Genomic DNA, 19,256 nt, shown 5'->3' on the forward strand with positions numbered 1-19,256 from the left:
AATGTAATTGTTAAAATTATTGCACATAATAACAAGAAATTAATTATCAATTTAGGATGAAAAAAGTAGTTCAATTGTTTCCAAAAAAAAAAAAAGTTCAATCATACCTCTGTCCAAGCGATGAACACCAAAAAGCTGATCGAACAAAAGGCAAACAGAATTCTGGAGATGTTGGTTTATTAATCAATCCTTATCAACTTCGAATTTATGAGCATTAATCTTAGGGTTTGAAACAATTGGAAATTCAATGAGATAAGCATTCGAAATAAACAGGGGCGATAGATGAATGTGAGGGTTTGATCAAAAGGGTTATAATTTTCTATTTTAATTTTAATTATTTCCTTTAAATTTAAGTAGTACTAAACTAAGATGGGTGGTTAATTTAACCATATGTTAATTATCGTTAACAAAATAGCTTATGAAGGGCATACATTAAACAATACATAAAATTAATGGGCACCGTGTAGAAATTTAGATTTAGGAGGGCACAACATAGAAAACGCAACACCTCGGGGGTACTATGTAAAAAAACCCTTTAAATTATAAACGGTGCATTATCTTATGTGTCGCGCTGACTTGACTTTCACGTGCTATTACATCAATGCTATCAACTTATATGAACAAATAAATAGATGTTAATTATTGTATAGTGTATAGCTAGTGAAAACAAAAACCTTATTCCAAACTTATCCATAAGAAATTACAAGTCAAAACAACCAGAATTCTAAGCAACTTAGTGTTCATACAACCAAACGATACAGTAGTTGAATCTACATATTAAAAATAAGAAACAAAATTAGAACTTTCAAACCAAACTTTGATTTCAGTTTACTCAACGTGTGGACAATTCTAACCAAAATATTTTTAAAATTAATCCACTCTCATAAGAAATACTTTTCTACACCCATCATTTTCTCAACTTCCTCACTCTATCCATCATCCTTTCTCTATATATTCGTACAATAATTACCCTTATAGTTCACCAAATAAACCACTAAAACTAGCCATATAATACCAATAGATAGTGTCATATTAATATAGATGGAGACAGAAAAGGGAACAGTGTCACAACCCGAAGCTCCTCCGACAGCAGTGGCAACTACGACGGATAAAACATGTCGTGGAATTGATGTAATTCTAAGGGTTTTGTTGTTGGCTGCGTCAATTGTGGCGGTTGTAGTAATGGTCACTAGTAAACAAACGGCGACTGTTCTTACACCTCGTGGCCCTGTCCGCGCTCCGGCGAAATTTGAGCATTCTCCTGCCTTCATGTAAGCTCTCAAAGCTCAAAATATTTTTATCGAGTTTAAAGTTTGTTAAATTTTCTTAGTATTTGTTTGCACTTAGTGTTTGGAAACACCATACCATGCACTTAGTGTTTGGAAACACCATATCACGTTTAGTGCTAACATATACTAGTACGTAGCTCTCATTACTTTTTAAACTTTCTTTCTATCTTTGACATTTTTGAGAGATAATCATCGTTTATATTGGTAAACTAGTTTTGTACGGTGATATCTAACAACGAACTCACAATTAATGAAGGAAAAAAACTTAATATTCACAATAGTAGACTCATCGATCAGATAAAATTAAAAGACAAAATTGACCTCAACGACAAAAACCAACTATGGCTTGGACACAAATTAAAGAACATCATAAACTTAAGCAGGTGCGCTCAGCTTTACAGATATTCCCTTCGTTTTTAAATACTTGCTTCATTTCTCCATGCGTGGAGTTTTAGTAGAAATTGGAGAAAATAATAAAATATGGAGATAATGGGGTAGTTGAGAATAAAAAATTGTAAAAAACAAAAGTAGTGGAAGAATATGAGGAGAGATAGTATAATGTTGGGTCCACCAAGTGTGAAAAATGAATTAAATATTGTGAAAACTTTCCAAAAAAGGAAATGGAGCAAGTATTTAAAAACGGCTGGAAAAAGAAATTGGAGCAAGTATTTAAAAAACAGAGGGTGTAAATTTCTACCTCCATATCAATATTTATGTGTTAAGGTAACAATTAGGGACTAAACTTTTTTACTTTTCACCTTTTGGGACCTTGAACTTTTTCTTTCACCATTTGGGACCTAAGAAAGAATTTTAGTTAAAAAAATTTAACTATGGTTAAGTGGTAGGACTCACTAATTACTTTAGGTTCTAATGTATTTGCAAAAGAGGATTTATGTTTGTTTTCTCAAAAAATACATTAAGTAAGGCGATTTTACATTACCCCAAAAAAAAAAAAAAAAAAAAAAAAAAAAAAAAAAGTACGGTGCCTTTTCAACTCCTACTCTTTAGTTTTCACCTTCAACCTCCTCTATTTGTTCTCCGTTTAGATAAATATTATAGGTATTCATGAATTGTAATGTAGAATTTGATGCTTACTGAGTGTTAAATTTATTTGTTTGTTCTTGTATTTTTGGATTTTGAATTTTAATTTAGGGTCAATTGAAAATTATTTTATTTATACGATTGTTTTCAAATTGTCAAATTGCATTTAAACCATATCCACCCAAAGATAATTCAATTGATTGCTTGATGGTAACTAGAGGCCAATCAATTTACGCTGTACAATTCTCATTTTGCTTGATGACACAATACTAGTAGAATTACCAAGCATAAAGTTCGGCAGCTAGTTTACCACTAGGGGTGATAGGAAAGGTTCAATTCTCATGATTTAATTATATATATAGTTTATAATGATCAAATTGTGAGATTTTGGAATTTTAATGACATATTTTAAATGATCAAATGAACTACTTAATCCTCATAACTTAATTGTGGAATTTTGGGATTTTGATGATATAGTGTAATTAATGAGAAACAGAACAATTATATAGTTCAAATGATCAAATGAACTACTTAATTCGGTCTAAATTGAACTAAACAATTATATAATTCATGTAATTGATAGTCAATGGATTTTGTAAGTTGTAACTCCATTGACTTGTTATGATGTAAAATTTGGTTTAACTGATATAAATAACATTTTTTTTTGCTTTGGATTACTGATTTTTTTAACTACAATTAATGCATAGGTTGGTTAGTAAGCTTTTTAGATGGGTTAAATTTCCTTAGAATTAACCACACAAATCCCAAACAGTGAAATAAAAAAGTTCAGATCCCGAAAGTTAAAAGTAAAAAAGTTGAGTCCCTAATTATTACCTTAACTCCAATTTTTATTTTAATTTTTGAACTCGTGTCCATTTATTTTGCAACATTTAATATGATTGGATACTACTCCCTCCGTCCCTAAATTACATTCCTCTTTCTCTCTATTTTGTGAGGAATAAATGCTCGAAAGATGAATGTAATTTAGGGATGGAGGGAGTACAAATTATTTACAACAAATGTATTTTCTTTTTTCACTTAGATTGTTATTTCTTTCTATATCTCTCTCCTCGTCAAATGCAACTTTCCTTTTCACTCTTAATTTATTACCCACAAACAAATTCACTTAAATATTAGTAAGTGTCACATCATTACAAATAAATTGAAATGAAGGTAGTCCATAGTTGGGGTGTAAGGCGTGACATAAACTCTTGTTAGATGAAATATATAGTTAAATAAAGTTGTTGTAACATTTTCTTTACATCATTAGTTTATACGAATTGAATTGAAGTATATGTACTATTTTCATTTCTTATCATTTGCATTGAACGGGGGTCATTTGTGAGACATAAAATGTTTTTTTTATTACAAATACCAACAATAATATGAAATAGAGGTTATTTCAAAAAAAAAAAAAAAAAAAAAAAAAAAAAAAAAAAGGAGGTAGTGGTTAAAGTTACAAATACCAATAATAGTACGTACGTCTTTTGTACAACTATATTTATTTATGTCACGTATTATTTCGCCTAATAAAATAGTTTTTTTTCATACCATGCAAAACTTGGTGAGTTAGTGGGGGACTCACTTTGTGATTTCGTGGTCATGAGCTTGGAAGTAGGGGAAATTCATTACCTCAGCTCTCCCTTCTATTTTAAGGCTTTGATCTGCAGAGTTGGACTCTCTTTACTTGTGATAGGTGTTAGTTCAGTAGGATTCTTCATCTTAGTTAAAAAAAATGTTTTTTTTGTCAATGCACACACTCAAGGTTGCCTATAAGGCTATAAATCATCACCAAGTTCATTTTTCGTTCATATATATACTCTTTATTTTTTTTCCCTATTTTTAGCTCCTTAATGACTATGTATTGCATTAAATAATAATAATAATAATAATAATAATAATAATAATAATAATAATAATAATAATAATAATAATAATAATGTTGTTTCAAAAAAAAAATAATAATAATAATAATGCATGTTTCATAGTTTTTACGAAGAAAACAAAACATAATCCTTTTGTTGTTTTACTCATCATTCAGAGCACCATTAGAGACAACATTTCGTCTGTAATTTTCCAGCCGCCTTATAAGAAAATACTACGCATTGCTAAACAAAATTCCAATAGCATGTAAAGTGGCTTTGTCGATCTATCTAATCAAACATAAGATACAAAATTGGTTAAAGAAAGATAAGCTATAACTAGGCCAGTGTTTCAGCATTTAACAGGTTTTACAATAATTGACGTTTTTATAATAAGATTATTGAAGATAGAGAAGCATAAATAAAGTTGGCAATTATTGTTATTTAAGCTTTGTCTAGTTGATGGACTCGTCATTAAAAGGTTCTTGAGTTATGTTCTCTAGTGAAACATCACCATGTGTCCGTGCTCATCATAACATTACCAAATAATTAAAAAATTGAAATAAACAAAAAAAGTTGCACCTTATAAGTGAACTTTTACAATAAAAATCAATGATATACTCGTATAATTCTACTGTTATTTATAGAAGATATTGTCATTAGATTTTTAGAATAAATATTTCAATGAAATGAAATGAAATTATTTACTTCTCAATATATAGACTATACTTGTTTTAAGATATAACCGAAAAAGTTTAGTACATGTAAAACAAATTACGGAATATACGATAAATTTAAAGTGAGTGAATATAAAAGAGCGAACGATTTCCAATAATCTGTAGTACTATATAAAGAGAAAGGGCATTTTGGTTGATAAATTGACTTTTTACACAATGCCCTTCTCTTTTTGCACAATTACATCTAATAACAACAATTCAAAAAAATAAATAATTAAATAAATAAATCACAACTTCCCTTATGTGGTACTAATAATAAAAAAAAAAACTTCTCTTAGGTGGTTAACTTTGGCCTATTTTTTTGATATTCATTTGCACTTACAAACTTCTCTTTTGCTGTTTAGTACTAACTAGATTAACATCCGGCACGGTTATTGATTAGTAATTTGTCTAAAATAATTTGGCTTGCTATTTGTTTTTTTTTTTTAAAAGTTGTTTGTATAAATATTAAAAAAAAACATGTAAATAGTCCTTTTTAAAAAAAAAAAAAATTATTATTTAATGTTGCATCATACTGTAATATTTACTATGTTACGTACGGCCACTTATGGGTATTAAAGATATATTAAAATGATGGTTAGATTAAATATATTTAATGTTGTATAATTCATTAAGCTCATACGTTTAGAGTGGAAGCTATAAATGTGTATTTACAATTCAAAAAAATAAAAATAATTGTGTATTTGTTAAAAAAAAAATGTGTACAATTAGCTACCAATATTTATGTCTATTTAATATTTTTGTATTATGAATATCCAAAAGTATTATGGAGGGTATACAACAATATTGATGTCAAATTCAAGTTTCAGGTACGCTGCTTAATCGTAGTTTCTATATATATATATATATATATATATATATATATATATATAATAATAATAATAATAATAATAATAATGATGACATCATATATGAAATTTGGAGGGGAAATTTTTAAGGAAAATTCGACACGTAAGCACTTTAAGAAATTGATGACATCAGCAAAGTTTTGTTTTAGTAATAGTTAATAGATTCATTTGCATACATATATATGCTGATTTATTTGTATCACTTTTATATATTTTTCCCTAAATAACTACCCATTTTCATGTTTAAAAAAAAAAAAAAAAAAAAAAAAAACTACCCTTAAAACTAACTACTCATGCCACATTAAAAAAAATATCCACCAATAAAAACCTTTTTTTTTTAAAGACAAAATCAACATACAAAAACTGCTTTTTATTTTAGTTATAGTAAAATTACTTTTTTTAGTTAAAATAAAACTACTTTATTAAATTAAAAAACTCTTTAAATAAATAAATAAAATACAAACTACTTTCTTTAATCATACATATATCTTAGGAACAAAGTGGCTCCAAAGAAAAAAGAACATTGATGATCTTTTAGCAATGGTTAATTTTTATCATCAAAAAAATTATTAATTTATGTATATATAGGCAATATTATTTAACAAAATAAAATTATGAATTATGAATAAATTAAAGTAATAAATTTTTTATATTGTACACGCGTGTACTTCTCAACTTGTATTGTTAAAACGAAAATTAATTCTCAGTTTGCATTAATTATAAAACAAATTCGTAAAATATTGTCCACGTAGAATTGATTATAGAGGGTCTTTTCAAATATTTTAGTTTGGAAAAGTCGCGGCTTTAAATTAAAACCACTAACAACCTTAGTGGTTATATACAAGGGTCAGTGAATTATTTTTTATATTCCGTAGTTAAAGAAACCTATTAAACAAGAAGACAGGTTTCTTTGGAATCATTAGGATTCAAGTGGGGCGGGGATGGGCGGTTTCGTACTTGACCCGCCCCACTGACATCCCTAATCGTCACCAAATAAAGGCTTTTACGACCTTTCACTTACCTGTCTTTCTTATAGATTTGTAGTGAGCTTAGCATTTAGTGAGTGAGGAAAGAGACATGGTTTTGCATATTTCTTAAACGACTAATGGTCAATTAGCGGTTTTTATAATAGATTCGCTAATGTCGTTAGTGGTTTTAAGCTGAACGGATGTTTAAAAAATAGTTTATTTCTTTCATCTTATTACTTTTTTAATAAATTATTGACTCCGTTATCTTCCTCTTACAATTTATTAATGCTCCAACTACCCTTACTTACCTCTTATTTTATTTAAGTCAATTAAACTACCTAAAATATGTTGGTTAAATTATAACACTTATTAAAATAGGGAGGGAGTGTTCATTAAAAAGTTCAACTTCTAACAATTAGTATGTTTACAGATATTTTGTGGTGGCATTATCGGTTGCTGGTATGTACAGTATCATCACAGCAATTGCATCGTTGTCCTTCTTCAGGAAGTCCAGTGTCCCTCCTAAGTTGTTCTGGATTTTGCTCGTTCATGATGTGGTATACCATCATTTCCTTCTTGGAATATAATATTTCAATTTAATGTCTTGGTGCATAACACATTTTAATATAGTGATCTAAGCTAGTTCGTATAAATTCACTTTGGTAACTACAGAGTACAGATTGCTGTGGCCAAGAAACAAATAATGCATACTCCCTCTATGTTTTTTTAAGTGATACATATTGACCGGCACATAGTTTTAGGCAATTTAATTGACTTAAATAAAATTAGAGGTAAGTGGGGTAATGGAGTATTAAAAAATTGTTAAAGAAAGATAGTGGGATTAATAGTTTATTGAAAAGTAAAATATGTGAGAGGAAAGATATAATAAAAAAGTAGTAGTGGGTTTGGGTGGGGACCATGAGAGGAGAGAGATATAATATTTTAATGTATTATTTTGCCAAAAAAGGCCTTTCAATAAAAATAAAAATAATTTATAATAAAAATATAAAAAGGCATTTCAATTTAGCGATCTAAATCTGTACATAATAATTTATATTCTTTTACATAATAGAATGTCATAATATTTTACGTAATACAATTTCATAACTGGGATAATTTTGATTTACGCTCTCTATTTTTAAAAAAATACTTACATTATTTTGACTTTTAGATTAGTCAATAAAGACTATTATAATTAATGTATCGATCTTTGATTGTATACAACAGAAATTAATCCAATAATGACATTTTACGTAATACAATTTCATAACTAGGATACTTTTGAGATACATTATCTACTTTAAAATAAATTAGGGTAATCTCATAAATTTTGATGTGCGTGTACATAACTAGCCATATTCTGGAACCTCTTTTAATTTGGTTTATGTTACAACTTTAGTTTTAAAGGGTATAAGTGTTCTATGTAAAATTAAAAAAAAAAAAAAAAAAAAAAAAAAAGTTGGTATGGTAAAAACAAAAAGGAAAAAAAAAAAGAAAGTTGTACATATGATTTGCATGCATAAATAGGGGTATACATGTAAATAGATATTTTAAAGGATGTCATTGTCATAACACTCCTAATAAGGTAAGAGTGTACATTATTTTTGACTTTTAGATTAATTAGTCAATGAAGAATGTTGCAAATAATATATCTTTGATTGTATAGCAGATAAATAAATTAAATATTTGACACAAAATAATGACATTTAATAACATTTTATAAAATGACATGCAGTTGATACTGGGAATAGTAGCGGCGGCAACAGGTGCAGCTGGTGGAGTTGGATATATTGGTCTAAAGGGAAACACCCATGTACAATGGATGAAAATATGCAACCTCTATGGCAAATTTTGCCGCCACATTGGAGGCTCGATTATTGTTTCATTGTTTGCTGCCGCGGTGCTCGTGCTCCTTGTCGTCGTTAATGGCTATTCTCTTTACCGTCGCATCCCAAAATGAATGTTCTTCTAAATTGTCATAACTTCATGTGTTGATCCATATGTAGGGATGCTAGTATAATCTGTGCCTTTGTGCTATAAAAGATTTTTGATTTGATGTTGGTGTTTAGGGGTGTATCTACCATCTTGTGCATATTATGTCCTTTTTGGACGTAACAGTACGTTTTCTTATATTTCTCTGCATATATGGTTTGTTTTCTTTTTTTTGTTAAAAAATATATTTCTCTGTATATATGTATATTGTTCAGTGTAGTGATTGAATATATTTCTACAGTGTTCTTTGGTTAATCAATTCAATTTGCACAATTTGTTAGTTTCTGTATAAGGTCCTATTGTTAAATTTCACAAATCTATACTAATTTGTTAAAAGGCGTTTATATAGAAGGAGTTTAAAAGGAGTATTGTTATGTATAAACAATTACATAATGAGGGGTAAGGCCGTAATTACACGTAATGTATATTTTGATTTTTAAGTAGTACTAATGGGTGATCAATTGGTAGTCTGGTACCATTGAATATTTATTAGTGGTACTATATATATATATATGCATTTAGTGGTACTAACTATGTGCATATATGAGGATTTCTAAACCTCTACCTACTTGATACCACTTTAGTCTCTACCAAGTGGGGACCAAGTGTACTTTTACCGACACTTTTGTCTTTAGTGGTTCTGGTTTCAACGTGGATGGTATACCAACAATAACCAAGTTAAGCTTAGATGGTATTCTTCTTTGATACCTACGAACTCTTAGATGGTATTACTATTGATACTATCTAACACCTTTTTAATACCAACGAACACCTTACTGGTACTTACAAAATATGATATCAACTAATGTTTACTTGTTTCTTGATTAATGACTTTTAACGGTACTAGTTATCACAACTCTACTACTTATACATCAAAATAAGTTATTTTAACAGTTTAATAGCCCACCATGTTTTTAATAATTATTATTTAACTAGAGAGTTTTGACCAATGCCTGAACTTAGTCGACAATAGAACCTCCGGCGTTCTGAGCTTCCGGCTTTACCAAGGTAGCTAACCCCAACCCTGTCTTCCTTAGATCAGGCTCAGCACAGATCTATTTCGTTTCCTACCTTAGACCGTAATCTCTAATTAAACAATCCTTACTGTGTTTATGATGGAACTTTTTAAACAGAAAGATAACTCATTTGATATATAAGGTTTAAGGGGATAACGTTCCCTTCTTGAACTAAACTTTTATTTAATCTGAAAAGATCACAACACTCATATATTACAACACACACACAAACTGAAAGCTTAAACAGACATAAGTTGAACTAGAGTTTTCTCTACTTTAAAAGAGATGGAGAACCAATCTGTCTCTTAAGGTGAGTATTTTTCTCTAGAGGACTCTATTATTTTCAGAGTAATTTTCTAGCTAACTCTTCCAACTCTGCCTTCACTTCTTGATCTAAGTCCCTTTATATAGGGATACAAAGTTACATAGGATTCCTATCAAGCAATTCCATACCATTGCTTTTTACAGAGATATTTTGAAACAGAAATCATTAGTAAAACGTGGCTACAGTGAAAATTCCTTGCATTATTGCTGGTGTGGGCTAAGCTTTTATAATTTCATCCATCATTATTTCTTGTAGGCCTCCTTCACTATCTTTGTTGTCTTCATACATAGGATTCTCTCTGCAAAGGTCATTTGGCTGCATACTCCTCATCCCAACTCATGAATGCTTCAAACAAATACTCATGGCCTTCAAATGACAGAAACTTTCCACTTTCAATATCTTCTAAATATTTGTAGATTGACTCAGTGTTGTTAATGCCATTTACTAAATATTCTTTCATCTCGTTTGGCGCCACAATTGTAATGTTACCAACATGAAACATGACAAGAGGAATTCCTTTCCTTTTTATAAAATCGTTAAGATATTGTGAAATGTAGAAAAATCCCAGTGCTCTGGATTCGGTTGGATTTCTAACAGTCTTCTGACGAATTAGTATGGGATCTTTGCAACACCTTATTCTTTCAAACATTATCAAGTAATGCGGTGGACTAACTTTTCCTTCCTTAACTTCGATATTAGCACATTGCACCTTTACACTTCGCTGAAACTCATCCTTTTTGTCATCACAATATTTTCGAACCCTGTTGAATGCATACTGTTGGAACTTCGTGAGTCTTGGAAAGAAAGAGTCAGTGGGAGTAGGGAATTCATAGAAATCGTGTACCATCCCATAATCCCAAGCCTTGTAATGTATATCAATGAATGGAGCATTCTTATCAAGAGGATATGGATAGATTCGCACTGATGCAACTTTAGAGTTTTTGGGAAACTCTATCCTATCTCCCCATAGATCTCGAACATCAAAGAATTTACTGGACCTCGTGACCACCAACTCGTACCATGTCCTAAAATCGTTATCTCTTATTTTATTTAATATTATATTTCGTACATCAGGAATGAGCTGAAATAACATAATTGTTATTTCGAACATCAATAACCTTTAAACTGCCCGATGGCAACCCTTAATTAAACCATCTTGTGAACGTTGTTTTGCTGATATGATTAAGCCTTGCATTAAGGCCCAACTGGAGGGTGAAACCCGCTCCATTGCCTTTTCGGTCTCATCAATGAGAGTTTTCCTCTCTACATCCATCTTTTGAAGTTGGTATGCAGGAGGTTTTTGTGTAGTCTTGAGCTTCTTGGACGACATTAGCTAATTCTCTGGTTAAGCTATCTGCCAAAGAATTCTTTGTTCCCTGTATATGTTCAACAGTAAAAGAGAATTGGTTAAGCCATAATTGCCAACGCAGGAGTCTCCCTTGCGCTTGCATATTAGACAAATTCTTTTTAACAACACTGAGTATGCCTTTGCAATCTGTTCTTATTAAGAACTGTTTAGGGGCTAATAAGATTAAGAACTTCTCGATCCCTCTAATAACTGCAAGAACTTCCTTTTGCATTGTAGGATAATTTAACTCAGCTTTATTAAAACTTCCACTGCTATATCTGCAAAGTTTTTCTCCTTCTTTTTTCATTACTAGCATCTGCTTCAAGGATTAAATCATCTTCACTGGTAGGTAGTGTTAGTACAAGAAGATCGTTACACATAGCTTTTAAATTCTGAACAATTTTAGAATCACAATCCTTCCAGCTCCAAGTTAATTCTCTCTTGAGTTTTTGTTGTAATGGTTTTCTTAATAGAGCAAGATTTTCAATGAAATCAGAAGCGTAGGTTAAATATCCAAGAAACCTTTCTAGTTGTTTTCTATCTTCAATTTTATCTGAAAATTTTTCAATCTTTTCTAGGATATGTTTTTGCAATAATATTTGTCCTACTTTAATTTCTAATCCTAGAAACTCAATTTCTTGCTTAGCATATACACATTTAACTTTTCCAAGGATTATTCCATGTTCAGCACATTTTTGAGTTACAACTTTAAGATCATTCTTATGCTGTTCTAAATCCTTTGAGAAGATTAAAATATCATCTATGTAAACCAAACAACAATGATTAAGTTCTCTAAAAATATTATCCATTCTTCTCTGAAATATTTGTGGAGCATTTTTTAATCCAAAAGGCATGACTAACCATTCATAATGCCCTTGAGGGGCACTAAATGCAGTTAATGAAAGGCTTTCCTCTTCCATTTTAATTTGCCAATAACCGCTCTTACAATCCATTTTAGAAAACCATGTGGCTCCTTGTATTCTATTAGATAACACAGTTTTATAAGGAATATAGTAGCCATCAAAAACAGTATTGTCATTTAATTGCTTATAATTGATGACCATTCTAGCCTTACCTCGTTTTTCTTCTGCATGGTTTCTAACCATGAATGCTATTCCAAATTAACTTCTTATTCAAAAATTCTTTTATTTGCTCATTGAATTCTAATATATCTTGGTAGGTATAAACCATTTGTCTTACTCTGATAATCTTATTAGGGTTTGTTAGAGTTATCTTAGCAAATGCTTTATCCCTTTCCCAATGTTCAAAAGGATTTGTTAAATATAATTTTTCACATAACTTTTCTTGTTGCTTATTAATTTGTTCTATTAATGATGATTCACACTCAGAAATTCTAAGTGCATGATGAGTGACATTTATGGCACTCATTTGGTCCCTTTTTGGATGAATTTTATTTTATTTTATTGCTCTTTTCTTTAGTTTTCCTTAGTTTTATTCTTGTTTTCTTCATTTTATGCTTTTTGTAGTTAGTTTCTCTATTTTATGCATTTTCTAGTTTACTTGTTATTTTTCCCTTTTACTTGCTTTTTATCCTTTGTTTGTAGGTTGTGATTGATTGTCCAAGAATTCCCGAGCTTCCTCTCCATGATCTTTCATTGTTTTCATGCCCAAAGCTTGTGCAAGAAGTTTCAAGTCAAAGGGGGATCCAAGGAGCATGCTTCAAGGCCTTGTATATGCCTTTCTCATGGCTTATATTCTTCAAGATTTCCAAGGATGTTTCTGCCTACTTTGTCCTCCATCATCATCTAGGATGTGTGCACCACTTGAGCTAGGACGAAGGGAAGAAGGGGGCTATACCCAGTTTGGTGCGGGCGCACTCAGGGAGTGTGCGGCCGCACATTGGTCGAGTGCGGCCGCACACCTGGTGCGTGCGGGCGCACCTTTCTGGGTGTGTTCCCGTGCGCGCCACTCTCTCTCCTCCAAGCGCCCGCACCGACATGGGTCTATTTTTGGGCGTCAATACCGACCTCCTCTTTGTATATATAGTTATTTCTTTCTATTTTTGGAGAAGTTTTTTTAGATTAGAATTTAGATAGTTAGTTTTTTATTAGAATTTTAGAGAGAGAAACTCAAGGATTGAAGAGAGAAACTCATGGTTTTTGGTTGATTGTTCAAGAATTCTTCATTGTAATTGATCTTTAGATCAAAGTTTTGTAAGGATCTTCTTCTTGATTTCAATACAAGTTTGATTTTAGTTGATTTCATTTGCTTTCCATATTATTGTTGATTGATTGAAGTTTGTTTGATGTTTGATTGAAGTTTCATTGATTTTTGATTGATTGTTGATTTGATCTTTGATTTCAAATATGTTGATGATGAAGTTGATGATTAGTGTAGTTTTGATCTTGATTTCCATGGCTAGTGAGTAGTTTTCTAGTTAGGGAAATGGTGAAGCATGTTTGAGTGATGGATTAGAGTAATTTGGGGATAATTGATGGAGTTGATAATATGATTAAATTTGGTTGATAATTCATGTGCATGTGTGTGATTGATTGAAGCTTGGTCATCTTTGATTATTGCACTAGATTGCATTGTAAACTTGCTATGATACGGACCATTGATTAGTAACTTGCAATTTCACGATTGAGGTGCCTTGTGACGTTTCCTAGGTAGTGTTTAGCGTAGTTGACGCTAGTTAGACCTGTAGGAGAATTATCTTGGTATGCTCTTTTGGATACATGATTGATCTTCCTTCATATCACTTGACTTAGTCGGTTTGACCTCCCAAATTACCATTCTCCATTACAATTACATGTGGATCCATTGCCCTAGTGTCTTTTAGATTGATTTCATACAAGTTCTTGCATCATTTAGCTCTAGCTCTAGTTTCCTTCATAAACCCCTTTATTTGACTTCGGAATAGCTTGACCTAGGCAATATACATTCGACCTTCATTCCTTTGGGTTCGACCTTGACTTACCACTACACTTTATAGGGGTTTGTTAAGTTACAAATTTTGTTTGATTGGGTGGGGTGGTAGCCCAACGACCTGCCGTTCTTCATCCCATCAGTGCAACCTCTCGTTGTGTAGGTGTAACCCTATCACCACGCTGGCTGCGCGTAAATTCCATAGTCTGATGGGTATAACCCTTTGATATTTTTTGTATAGGGACAGAATGACCATTAATAGTAAAGATTATCTGATCAATTGTTTGAGTGCATGGGGAGTATAACCTTTGAAAGTTATTTCCTATTATCATATCATGACTTGGCTGATCAGTCGCCCATAAAATAGGAATAACACATCGAACTCCTCCAATTTCTATTTTTAAATCTTCAATTATCTCCGTATGCATCTGATGAGTGACATTTTTGGCACTCATTTGGTTCCTTTTTGGATGATTTTTATTTCTTTTTATCTCTCTTTTCTTTAGTTTTCCTTAGTTTTATTCTTGTTTTCTTCATTTTATGCTTTTTGTGGTTAGTTTCTCTATTTCGTGCTTTTTCTTGTTTACTTGCTATTTTTCCCTTTTACTTGCTTTTTATCCTTTGATTGTAGGTTGTGATTGATTGTCCAAGGATTCCCGGGCTTCCTTTCTATAGTTTTCCGTTGATTTTCATGCCTAAAGCTTGTGCAAGAAGTTTCAAGTCAATGAGAGGTTAAAGGAGCATGCTTCAAAGTCTTGTTTATGCCTTCCTCATGGCTCATTTTCTTCAAGAAATTCAAGGAAGTTGCTGCCTACCTTGTCCTCCATCATCATCATCTAGGATGCGTGCACCTCGTGAGCAAGGGCAAAGAAGAAAGGAGGAAGCTGCAGCTATGTGCGGGCGCACTCGAGGAGTGTGCGGCCGCACATCTGTCGTGTGCGGCCGCACATCAGGTTTGTGCGGGCGCACATTCCTGGGTACACTCCTTCGAGCGCCCGCACCAACGTGGGTCTATTTTTGGACGTCTTTCCCAACTTCCTCTTGGGGATTGTTAGTTATTTCATTCCTTTTATAGAGAGAGAAGTTTTGATCTTAAAAAAAAAAGAGAATTAGATTAGATGAGATTTTAGGAAAAAAAACATTAGTTCTTAGCATTTTTAGAGAGAGAAAGTGTGGGTTTGATGATTGATGATTGAAGATTGCTTCATTTGATTTGATTTCCATCAAGTTTGTAAGGATTATTTGCTCTTTAATGCAATTCAAAGTTTGATTTCATTAGTATTGTTGTTTGATTTGACTAATTGATAGTTGATTGATTTTGCTTGTTTCAATTTGATTTCAATTGATGAATTTGGGAATGATGATTAGTTTAGCTTTGATTTTGTTGTTCTTTATGGATTGTGAGTAGTTTATTTGCTAGGGTAGTGGTGGAGCATGTATTGATGATGAATTGAGGTTAATTTGGGGGAATATTGATTGAGTTGATGATGTGATTAAATTAGTTGATTGATTATGTGCATGTGTGTGTTTGATTTAGGCTTGATCACCCTAGTTATTCACACTAGATTGCATTGTAAGCTTGCTATGATACGGACCATTGATTAGTAAACTTGCAATTTCACGATTGAGGTGCTTTGTGACGTTCACTAGGTAGTGTTTAGCGTAGTTGACGCTAGTTAGACCTCTAGGTGAACCATCTTAGTATGCTCTTTTGGATACATGATGATTTTCCTTCATATCGCTTGACTTAGTTGGTTCAACCTCCCAAATTACCGTTTCTATTATGATTGCATGTGGATCCATTGCTCTAGTGTCTTAGATTGATTTCATATAAGTTTTGCATTGCCTAGTTTAGCCTAAGTTCTACCTCAACCCCTTCTTGACTCCGAAATAGCTTGATTTAGGCATCGTGCATTTGATATCCATTCCCTTGGGTTCGACCTTGACTTACCACTACGCTAAATAGGGGTTAGTTAAGCTACAAATTTTGTTTGATTGGGTGGGGTGGTAGCCCAACGACCTACCGTTCTCCGTCCCATCAGCATCATGACGCTATTATTAGCAATTCTAACTTGCATAGGATTTTTGGCCTTTTTCCATAAGAATTCTGGAAATAATGATCTTTTTCCAAAACACGTAGAACAACCACTATCAATATACACACATAATTTATATTTATTATAGTCTTCAATACATATATCAATTGGAATATAAATGCTATTAGGATTAGTACTGGTTACTTCATTACAAGCTTCCATTTGCATATTAACTTCATCTTCATATACTGGTTCACTCACAGTTTTAGTTTTATATCCAATTACTTTTCTTTTATCAATAGGATTATCTTCATTTAACTCAAAACTAGAACATGATCCCATATCAATGCTATGCCTTGCAGGTTGTTTTAAAGCCTTTTTATTTCATATTTTTCATTTAGTTTCTTTAGTAGAACTAATATTTCTTCTTCATCTTCTTCTGGCTTCTCATCACACCGCTTTTTCAATTTTATAATCGTTGAGTTTTGTCTACTTAGACTTGGTGTTCTAAGACTCATATTTTTATGTATCTTAGGTTTTATAGCTACTCCAATATGAAGTAACCCTGATTCATCAATTAACATTTTATTTGATCTATTACTAACTGCAGGATTCATAAAGAATTCTTCCCACGTTTTTTCAATTTCGATTTCGTTAGGATTTACTTTTATAGGTGTAATTTTCTTCTTAGGGCCTCCTCCTTGCTCATACTTCTGAGCATCGACTATTTGTTTCTTAAAAGATGAGTCTATAGTGTTTACCAACTTGTAAACCACTTTCCATCTTAATTGTATGGGTCGTGTTCCAATATGCATTTTTACTCCTTCTGTTAGTAGTCTGATAGCTAAAAACTTAGCCGCAAATGAATCTTCTAAGCTCACATAATATCTATGTTCACATATGTAGCTTACCGTTCCTTGACTTAAATTACATGTGATACCACTAATTATTTAATCATAAAATTCTTTATGTCTAATATCACAAATAAAACTTAAGCACTTAACATCTTTGCCAAAGTCTTGTAAAGGAGTTATGTATACTTGTACAGCACCAATACAAATATAACTATAGTTTCCTTTTTCTTTATGTTTTTTTAATACTTTTCCAGTTTATGATATTAATTTCAGCTGCTTTTTGTTCACAATCTTCGATTACTATACTTCCTTCCATTTCTTCACATACATATTTAGTTCTTGTTGTAAAGAAAGAAGTTTTAAATATTTTATCCTTAGTAATCTGAGGAAAATTCCAGCTTTCTTTCTTTGTTTTTCTGGTCTAGGTCATTATCTTCAAATGAATATTCAGCTCTTTTTAGTTGACCTATAGTCATTTTGCTTTTATCCTCATCATTGTCATCTGATTCTGAGTTTTCTACTTCTTCTCCTTCCATCATATTATTTATTTCTTCGTAGTTTTCATTTTCAAATTCACTGTCTTCAAGTTCTTCATTATACTCATTTTTCTTCTTCTATTATTTCTACTATTCCTTTATTATTACTTAAAGTCAATTCTAAAGCCTCGTCTTCTGGTATCTCTATGTAATCCCAACTACCTAAGGCTTCCATTAATTTATGATTAGCTTTCTTACATTCATTAGCATAATGTCCTAATTCTCCACAAGACCAACACTTGCATGCTTTCTTTTTCTCAGGACAATATGTTGCTTTTCTGAAAAACCTACTTGGTTTTCTATACTTATGTTTATAGTACTTCTTTTTATAAGTTTCTCCTCTTGATCTGTCAAATTTATTTTTCTTATAATTCCTTCTCTTATTATAGTTTTTTCTTTCACATCCATAGTTATTTGGGAAATCCCAACAAGTGAGAAATTGTCTCTTCATTTGTTGAGTTCCTGCAACCTCTCTACATTTCTTTTCAATCCATTTTCTTAAAAAAACAATTCTGTTTCCTAGGGCGTCCCTAGCTAAGAATTTTTCTTTCCATTCTTGATATTTTTCACTAATTTCTTCATTAAGGGGACTTGGTAATTTATCATAGAACATTCCAAGATTTGTTTCATTTTCGCCAATTTTATAATATGTCTCAAACTCCATAATGTAACTTTCAACATATTTCATATTACAGATGGACAAATTACTTAACTTTCTTTGATATTCTATTCGTTTTTCATTAGGATCAGCTTTTGGACCAATGAACTCTACCTCAATGTATTGACATAACTGCCTAAACATTCTACTAGGAGATTCACTAGTTCTTAATGTAGCTTTGACTTCTTCATCTATACCATCGTACCAATCTTCTACACAGCCATAAAAACTATGTTCGATATAATTTAAAAAATTCTCAGAAGTCCAGTCAGTGTTTAGGTGTTTAGGTTGAGTACACTAATCATGCTCTTCTTCCACTGATCTAGAACATTTTGTCTATCTCTTACTCCGTCTAACTTAAGCTTATATCCAGTTTGACTTATGGGTTCGAGAGTTACTTCTTCTTGTTTAGGAATTTGGTTTGGCATAACCTTGACACTAAACCGGGTAGTTTGCCCTGTTATGTATCTTGGTCGTGTGCAACTTCCTTCTCCTTGATATCTAGGTCTTTGAATAACATTGTTTACGTTAATGTTTTCATCAATAATTTCTTCTCCCACATCATTATTATTCATTACTCTTTTACCTAGTTTATTTTCAATCTTTTGTTGGACTTCTTCTATGGGTAGAAAGTCCAGATCATTGAACTTCATTAATCCCATTTGTTGATATAGGTCTTCTTCTAAAGTAACATAATTATTTTCTTTTATAGAAGAAATCCCTTTCTTAGAAATTAAATTCATGATTTCGTTAAGCTTATTAGGGTCTTCTTCCTTATCGAATAAGACTTGTAGTTCTTCAAGCGTTTTCTCCTGAAGATGATGGCTCATTTTTAGTTTCTTGGTTCTTTTCTTGAT

The 19,256-nt window shown here is 31.6% G+C and overlaps 1 protein-coding gene across 1 annotated transcript; it reads left to right on the forward strand.

The window, feature by feature from the left end:
* Positions 1–871: 871 nt before the first annotated feature.
* Positions 872–8,996, forward strand: LOC145606758 (CASP-like protein Ni6). Its single transcript, XM_081662582.1, has 3 exons — positions 872–1,271; positions 7,176–7,302; positions 8,481–8,996. Exons 1-3 carry the CDS (start codon positions 1,042–1,044, stop codon positions 8,703–8,705), a joined length of 582 nt encoding a protein of 193 aa, XP_081518708.1. The 5' UTR covers positions 872–1,041; the 3' UTR covers positions 8,706–8,996.
* The last annotated feature ends 10,260 nt before the right edge of the window (positions 8,997–19,256 follow it).

The sequence above is a fragment of the Chenopodium album genome, chromosome 23, assembly GCF_948465745.1.
Source record: "Chenopodium album chromosome 23, dcCheAlbu1.1, whole genome shotgun sequence".
NCBI classification, from domain to species: domain Eukaryota; kingdom Viridiplantae; phylum Streptophyta; class Magnoliopsida; order Caryophyllales; family Amaranthaceae; genus Chenopodium; species Chenopodium album.

Coding starts and splice junctions, on each gene's coding strand:
- LOC145606758 (XM_081662582.1), top strand. CDS start 1,042: ATGGAGACAGAAAAGGGAACAGTGTCACAACCCGAAGCTCCTCCGACA. Junction 1,272..7,175: donor GAGCATTCTCCTGCCTTCAT/GTAAGCTCTCAA, acceptor GTATGTTTACAG/ATATTTTGTGGTGGCATTAT. Junction 7,303..8,480: donor TTTTGCTCGTTCATGATGTG/GTATACCATCAT, acceptor AATGACATGCAG/TTGATACTGGGAATAGTAGC.